General features: G+C 41.7%; 1 protein-coding gene across 2 annotated transcripts in view; it reads left to right on the top strand.

The window, feature by feature from the left end:
- The first annotated feature begins 2857 nt into the window (after positions 1–2857).
- mgll (monoglyceride lipase) overlaps positions 2858–8770 on the top strand; it is a 35061-nt gene continuing 29148 nt past the window's right edge. The window contains exons 1-2 of one of the 2 annotated variants that reach the window (XM_063463571.1): positions 2858–2953; positions 4937–5072. In XM_063463571.1, coding sequence (XP_063319641.1) covers positions 4945–5072 — 128 coding nt within the window. In that variant the 5' untranslated portion in view covers positions 2858–2953; positions 4937–4944. Of the gene's footprint in view, positions 2954–4717; positions 5073–8770 lie in introns of those variants that run through there. The other variant, XM_063463570.1, reaches the window with a different exon arrangement.

Raw genomic sequence — 8770 nt, 5'->3', positions numbered from 1 at the left:
TAACATACTTTTTGTCTGTCGCTTTTGTTTGTTTCCCTTCTGAACAGAGGCAGTATTAATTACATTTTTTTTCCAAGGAAGACGTTTCATTCTGTGTCACAACAACAGGAAATCTCTCGACGCTTTTGAAACAGTCTGGGCAGATGACGCAGTTGTGGATGTAGGATATTCTGTTCTCTCTGAACTGGGACTGGCTGCCTGATGGCTGCTTAAATATAAACAGACACCATTCATCATATTTTGACTCTTTAACGTTAGGCATGGTCAAAAGAAAGGCATGTGACTGAATAGATTCCAGCTGTCTTCACTCTTAGATCTGCCTATGTCTGCTGTTGGTCACGGATGTGCATAAATGTCTGCATGAAGTGAGCGAAGAATAAAAACATTTATATCCAGTGTTTCACCCAAAAAAGATTTGCCTCTGCTGTTAAGCAAAACCGGGTATAATGAGTCATTGTTTATTGGAATAGGAAAACAGTGAATCATATTTAGCTGTAACAAACAGTCCATTTTCCCATAAAGGTTTCCATTAAAATGCCCTTTTTGTTCTTTGGCATAAAAACAAACCTCCTATTTTCTGTGTGTTTACTTTCAGAGTTCAAAAAACATACAGCCTGTACATATTAAATAAGTAACAGCATGGTTCTGCTCTAACACTTAGAGTATGTTTTGGTTAGCAGCCATGTAAAAAACAGCAATGCTTTGAAGTTCTCTCGGGTTAAAGATTTACACCATGACATTTCTACATAACTGTAACAAGGTAAGAAGTTAAACCACTAGAGGTCAGGTTTGATATCGCCAGATGTATATATGCTGGGTGAGGATGAATCTTTGCCCAAACCCACTACTATTACCATGTGGGTGGTGATAAGTTCTGAAACCAGGATCTTTTTCCAACATTAAATCTGCACTAGTCAGTATTTTAAATAAATAAGAGCTGGCATGATTGTGTGCAGTGTTACAGTGGTCACTATAAATGTCAGCCCCACAGAGAGGTGGTTAGAAACACAAGTGATTGTTAATATTGCTCTTTGTCAACAGAATATGCAAACACCTACTTAAAGTGTCCAAGCAGAACTTTCTGGTAATATTTTGTTTTGTTTCTTTCATATTCTTCCTTACCTTTAATGAGTAAAAGGAATTTGTGACACATTCACTACTGCAAATTAAAAAGGCAGCCCAAATATAAACTCAGGGGACATTTCATTAGGTACACCTGTTCAACTGCTCTTTAATGCAAAATTCTAATCAGCCAATCACGTGTAGTATGAAGATATGGTCAAAAAGTTCAAACAGAGCAACAGAAAAGGGAAGAAGGGTGATTTTAGTGACTTTGAATGTGGCAGTCCTGTTGGTGCTAGACAGGTATGAGTATTTTACAGACTGCTGATCTGTGGGGTTCATAGAGAATGGTCTGAAAAAGAGAAAACATCCAGTGAGGAGCAGTTCTCTGGGTGAAAATGTCTTGATGAGCTCAGAGTAGAATAGCCAGACTGTCTAGTCTGATAAGAAAGCAACAGCAATTCAAATTACTTGCTCTTGTGCATACCATGTTACAAGGAATGCACAAGAGCATCTCTTAATGCACATGTCAAACAGTAAAGCATTTGCAACCTGACAGTGAGTTCACTGTACTCAGCTGGCATCTACAGTCACCAGATCTCAATGCAGTAGCACAACTTTGGAATGTCTTGAAACAGGTGATTGATGTCATCATTGACACCATGAATGCACAGCCAATAAATGTGCACCAACGCTGTGATGTGATCAGTGTGGATAAAATCTTTTAGCGACATTTCCAGTAACTTGCTGAATATTTGCCATGAACAATTACAGTATACCTAATAAAGTTGCCGTGAAGCATATGCTTCATTAATGGAATACCAGTGTTTATCCTAAAGAGAGACTGGACTGAGATTATTTTTTTAATCTTTGCCCATCTACTTCTGCTTATGTATGTTTTTATATATATGTGTGTGTATTTACATTGTTCACATCACCTCCACAAAAATGTAAACTGTAGAGCGTGTAGGTTGGAAGAACTGTATTGTTTGTAATTCAGGTCTTAATGTGAAATATATGAAAATTTCGCATGAAACATATGAAACAGGGCTGTATATATGACATAGTGATTGTAGTACTATTATAGTACTAGCCAGTACAGTTGACTATATTAAAGAATCACATGTGTGAGAGAAACCGTGCAGTTGTTATTTTTCCACCATTGCAGGTCTGTGAGTTACCCATGGCTAGTTCTACTGTCACTTTCAGATGTAATCACAATATGTCTGTTTCCTGTATTGTATGATTTTCATCATTTTCTGTACGTATCCGGACTTTTCTCAAGCAAGGTAGGCGGAAGCAAGTATACTCTGCTTCTCGTAATAGAGCACGGCCTTACAATGGCTTTGTTTGAGAACATGTTCATCTACATTCTACAAATTTATTTTAGCTCACAAAGGGAAGGCAGAGACTATATATACCATACCAAGAAGAAACATCCCATACCGAGAAGTACTTTAACCTAACCCTAGAGCTGTAACATGGGGCTGTTTTGGAGGACAATCACAACCGACTTGTTTTGTGGTGTCAAATGGAGCAGGCGCTCCATTGCAAAGAATGCATGGGGGATGCCCATGGTACTATTAATAAATAAATATTAATGGGTCCGGTATGTTCCAATGTGAGCCACGTGGGCTGGGTTATTTTTTTTTAAGTGTGTGCTAAATGAGGCTAAATAGAAAGGGCGCATCCCCGCGTCTGGGGAAAAAGTGTGTGTGAGTATGTATGAGAGAGAGAGAGAGGGCGTGTGTGAATACTTTAGGTTCTCTCCCAAACGCCGCCGATTGCATTCTTCTCTTGACGGGCGGCGAGAGGACAGCGTCGAAGCGAGAGGCAAGGAGAGCAAGAGAGAGATTAAGGCTGAAACTTCTCTGCAGACGCTCCTGAACAGGTCAGCTCCACACTGAACGCTTCATATTCTTAGAATATTCTTTTAATACTTCTGCATATGGGGGATTACAGTGCGGGACAATACGGGACCCTTCTACTGTATTTCTCCAGCATCGACACAATGTTATTGCTTTAACCAGTGAAACTTGTTTTGTGGTGCGTTTATGCGCATCCAATATCATTTCAGGCTTTCATTCATCATTTCATCATAAATGTGAGTGGTACTGTTGCAGCGCACAGATCCACTGCCGGGCACTGGTATCGATACGCTGCGCATAGCAGACGAATCGATGAATTAAAAGCTAGTAGGTAGGTATTAGAGATGCACGCAGAAACCAATCATTTGCTCTCCTTACAGGAGGCACGCAATTGATGTGCCGTCGTCGCGCATCTCAGTTATTTCAAGTATTTGTTGGCGCACGGAGACGGGAATGTTTGATTGCAGCACAAAATGAAAACAATAGGGGGGTTTTGCACACACATGTCGCCAATGTGTTCCAGTAATGATCAGTCCGCACGAAGGGAAGCTTATTTCCGCCTGTGTGCGGCACATGAATACTGTTACTCACTGACTTATTTGCCCTCTTATGATCCTGTCAAAAGCACCTGACGCGAGCCACGTTTCCCCGCATAGAAACGGGTACGAAAACAGACACGGAGCGCATTGCTGAGGGAAAACTATCAATCACAATCCATTCTCTTACACCCGAATATGGATGTCCGGACATCACTGCCTACTGGTATTGAACCTAAATTAACAATGGAAATGTTGAGCGGAAGTAGATAGAGTTTACTCACATTGTAGCTAAGTATTTCTTTCCTTTAATTAAATCTATAAATAAATAAAAGGTTGGGTTGCACTTCACCAAAACTGAAAGGGACGACGCGATATCTCAGAAAACTGCTTCACACCAGAGCTATTTTTATCTCAGGTGATTTGCCAAGTGTTACACACGCTGCCCTCTTCGTTGTAAACCACCAATACTATGCAGACTGACACAGTCTATTCAGATAGACCTAGAAAAAAAAGCCTCAATGATGCAAGACATGAAGGAAAAGAGAGAAGGAGGAAGGGGTGTTGTGTAGAAGAAAGAAGTAGGATACACTAAGATTTGTAGAGCAGTAGAAAAGGTAGAATAACTGGAAAGGCATATCCCTCTTTTTTGAATTTTGATTTTTTTTTTCTGCGGCATTTACAGCATAACTAATCCCGTTTATAACTAGTGAAAATCTTCTTCTTCTTCTTCCGGCTGCTCCCTTTAGGGGTCGCCACAGCGCATCACCTGCCTGTATCTCACCCCATCACCAGCATCCTCCTCTGACACACTAACCCTCTCCCTCCTTCACTACATCCACCAGTCTCCTCGGTGGTCTTCCTCTCTTCTTCTTCTTCCTTACATGGCACCTCCATCTTCGACACTTGTTGTCCAGCATATCCACCATCCCTCCTCCGGACGTGCCAAAACCACCCCAGTCTTGCCTCTCCAACTTTGCCTTATAATTTATAACCTGTGGAAACTAAACAAGTAAACATTCATTTATATTTCATCAGAGCTTTCCCGCGCTTTTTGTCATCTCGTTTTCGTGCACGACAGTGTAGTAAGCATTCCTGTGACATCGCAGGCGCAGTGTAGGTGTCTAAACTCAATTAGAGAGAGAAGGGTTAAAGAAAGAGAGAGCACGTGGAGAGAGAGAGCGAGAGAGAGAGCCCATATGGTCTCGTGACGTAACGCCGGACGCTCGAGCCTCTGCTTGTGTGTGTTTATGTGTGTGCGTGTGCGCGCGCGCTCTGCTTAGAATTCGCAACGGCACCCTAATAATACCGTGCACACACTGTCGCCGCCGCGTGCTTACAGTAAATAAACAACAACAAAAACAAAAATGAACGCCGTGACCGCCGCGTCCTGCCTGCTCGTCGCCGGCTTCAGCTGCTACCTCTACGGCAGCGACGTGTTGTCATCGCTGCTCCGTGTCTCTGTTACAGACTCCTCCATGCCGGAGCCGGGAGCTGCTCCGCGGCGAAGTCCGCAGGGAGTCCCCTACTCTGACCTGCCGCACATCGTCAACGCAGACGGATTGCACCTGTTCTGCCGCTACTGGGAACCCACCGGTCAGCCAAGGTCAGTGAAACGGGAACTAAATGTGTGGCTGCGTTCACTCTGTGTGTCCCTTTGTTAGCCCATAATCTGTTGGTCTGCAGAGGAGTGTGCGGCTGTCATTTAAAATGAAAATAAAAAATATCTAAAACGTGTAGTAATTGTGTTCACATGATTGCTCTCCTGTGAGTCACGTGATGACTTTTTGACGCTTAATTTTCAGACATGCGCGCAGTCCACTATTCAGCTACAGTTACAGAGTTTGTTCCATTCAATGTAAAACCGGCACCAGTGCAAACAGTTTGAGTTCATTTATTTGTATAAATGAGAAGTTCACTCAAGTTTCACTTTCAAACAGCCTCCCAGAAGGAACTCTGCGACTGGTTAAAAAAGTTCAAGAGCTCTCCAATCACAACTCGCCGTCTTCTACGCTAGTACAGGAAACCAGAATATGTACTTGCAGATGTGATATGAGGCCTAACATCGTCTGAAAAGCACCCAAGATTAAAAACAGGCTGTGTGCAGTAAATCTGCATGGATGAGTCTCTTTGTCTGACCCATGCTCAGAGACATTTTAATTGTGTTAATCTCCTCATAAAGGGGTGACCAGATGCACCAGTGACAAACGCTGGGCCATGGTGACCTTCATTAACACACACAAAAAAGCAGATCCAGGATCAGTTGATTTGAATTTATATATAAGCCTGCAAAGCTGATCTTTTTTAAACAAAGCTAAAATATCACACGGTTATCTCTCCTCATAGAAGCTTCATTTGACAACATCAAAAGTGTTTTTGTAAGAAGAAGCCCTTGACACAAATGTAAAACCGTACAGAGACTGCATACATCATCTCTGTATAAGGAACCTCATATGGAGCCAAGCATGTCTTCCATCTGAGCTGCAGCTGCTCATAGGGACACACGAGAGAACCGATGAATGAGCTGAGAGTGTCGCTCCAGACTACAGCTCCTTTTCAAAACCTGTCCCAGCAGGAGGAATTACTGGTTTTACAGCATCGGCATTTGTCCACCCTGTATTCGCAGGCGCTTGAGTTTTTAAGGTTGTTTCCTTTCGCCTTCCCAGCAACAGTGAACGGCATCATAGTTCATGTGCGAAAGGCCTCAAATCCTGACTCATCCGGCATTCTGGTGTGTGAAAGAGTGTAAATGGCACTCCTGCCTCTTAGCCAAAAAGACATCAGACAACAGAGCTGGTTGATTAATGGGTCGAGTTTGTTAAAAAAACCACACTGACTGGTTCGATAGTGAAACTTTCCGCAGTCTGCTGTTGCAGGCCCTTTCGCTATCACTCACATACTTCGAACATTTTGAAGTCTGCAGCCTCTGCACATGTGGCTGTGGCATGAAACAGAACGCAGAGGTCACGTTCATTTACAAATCACACTGTCACATGCTGGACGAGAGCACAAAAAGACAGATGTGGAAGTACCACCAAACATCTGGAATCAAGTTATTACTGCTCACCCACACGTCTCAGGGGAGCAACGACTCATTAACTCATACTGTGTCTACACCTTTGCTGTAAAATTGTGTATTTGCTCCATAAACTCCATCTTATAGTTTACCACAGCATGTGTGAATGTATGCATGTTTACTCTGCACGCATACATATTTTGTGTGTTTATAGCTGTGTATGTGAGTAGCAAAGCCTAGATAGCTCTATATTCTAGCTTTTACTAAAACATAAATGTGCAAGTGGGACAAAAATTACTGCTTGTTATTGCTTACAGTTCCACTGTGGACTAAAGCCTCACTGTAGTCACATGAAAACACCAAAATCACCCAACAATATTGTAAGGCTTGTAAATGTGGTATCTGGACTAGGCTCATACTTTAGTGCTACACATGCTAGGTGAGTTTATTTGAGTTTAGTGTCTTGCAAGGTCACATTTAACAAGTAGAGCTATAAAACAGCCAACTCTCTGACTGGTGGACAAGCCACCGGAGCCACCTTGTCAATAGAGGTTTTGAAAATACGCAGTATGATTGTTGTTTGTGGTCCCCAATGTCCCCAGTGTCAAAAATACATAAATAACAAAATGAATTCCAGTGGTCCATCATCTCAGCTGATGATTTCTCCTCCTAATCATATGTAAGAGAAGTTAAAAGCTGAATCATTGGCAGAATTAAAATAGCTGCAGAGTCCTCTGTGTTGTAACACTTTTAGAGCAGAGCTTTGCCTGGCTTATATAAGAGCTTTCTCACTGGAGGGCCAGCCAATGAGCACGCTAAAACTGCATGCAGGGATGGTAACAGGGAGACATGCAAGAGTCAGTTTAATGATGTAATGTGTATTGCCCAACCCTTATTTAAAGACTAATGCAATAATGCGTAGTTATATAGCTGAATTCAGTTATTTTTCTTGGTGTTTTGTGGGCAACGTTTTACAGCCTCCTAATCAGCAGTTTATTAACAATGTCAAATGAATAAAACCCCAGAAGCTGCATTAAAAATGTTTACAGGATGCTTAAACTCTTCAGCGAAACCCAGACTTATAAAATTCTTTATTTGAGACAGCAGCTCCTGTACGTTAGACGAGGTAGGTTTATTAGTTTTAAATGATCACAGGTGGTCGTCTAACTGTTTTCTGTATTACTTTAGGGTCTTTACCTTGAAAATATAAAGCAGCTTGCAGTGATTATTGTTGTGATTTGATGAACTGAATAGACCACCAAGATATCCATATGTTCTACAAGATATCCAAACGTTATCCCTGTTAGTTCAGAGTTAAAAGCAGCGTCTCCCAAAACTTAGTGTGATCTAAATCTCTCGTTGTAAAATCAAAGTTGGACAGTGAAGGTACAACTGCCGAGGACAAAGCGGCACTCAGCCTTTTGTCTGTCGTACGGCCTACGCTTAAGAAATTCTCTCCTGTTTTTACATGTTTCACAATGACTTTTCTGTAGTCTGGATGATGGATCCACAGGCTCACAGCTACCCACTCACTGCAGTAATCAGATTAGTAATTTAACACAAAGTGACACAGTGTGTCCAATTTGTGAAGTCTAAGTCTTTGTAAGTGCAGCTTAGCCAGAAACTTTTTAACCATATTATGTGTAATGTGTTATTAAAAAGGGCTTACAGTTGTTATCTAAGCAGAACTATATCTGAACTGGTATATACAGTACCTAGGGGAAAGCTGAATGTGTTATAGGTTAATAGATTGTTCCTGAAAGCAGCAGCAGGAGTATTTATCTTTTCCACTTTTGTGATAAGAATAGTTTCACGTCGGCCTCAGTAGCACCTCATGTAGAGATAAGCTCTGAGGATCAAAGAAATCTCCAGACAGGGTGTTTTCCTTTTGACAGTTTATTAAAAACAGCGAAGGGTTTGTGTGGTTATGAATAGAGTGTAGCAATGATAATGACATTATGTGATCATGTAGGACTAAAGCTTATTATTTTATTTATCATGTTTTTGCCAGTGAATCAGACAATGATAAAAATGAGAATTTCATAAAGGCAAAGTGACCTCACAGCTACCTTCACCACAGCTGTTAACATCACCAAAGTTATGAAGAGAGGTGTTGTAACCAAGGCGGCAGGCCAGCAATTAGTGACTCATATCTGTGTGGGCCATGTCGTTTATTTCATGTGATGTTTGATTAGTGACGAAGCAGAAACTGAGCACACGGTTGGAAAGCAAATGTATGCACTGGAAACTTCAGCTCCTGAAAGCATGTCCAGGCAGGTGTTTACCAG

This window comes from Pelmatolapia mariae, linkage group LG20 (genome assembly GCF_036321145.2).
Source record: "Pelmatolapia mariae isolate MD_Pm_ZW linkage group LG20, Pm_UMD_F_2, whole genome shotgun sequence".
In the NCBI taxonomy this organism is placed as follows: domain Eukaryota; kingdom Metazoa; phylum Chordata; class Actinopteri; order Cichliformes; family Cichlidae; genus Pelmatolapia; species Pelmatolapia mariae.
This window is presented reverse-complemented; position numbering and strand designations above follow the sequence as displayed.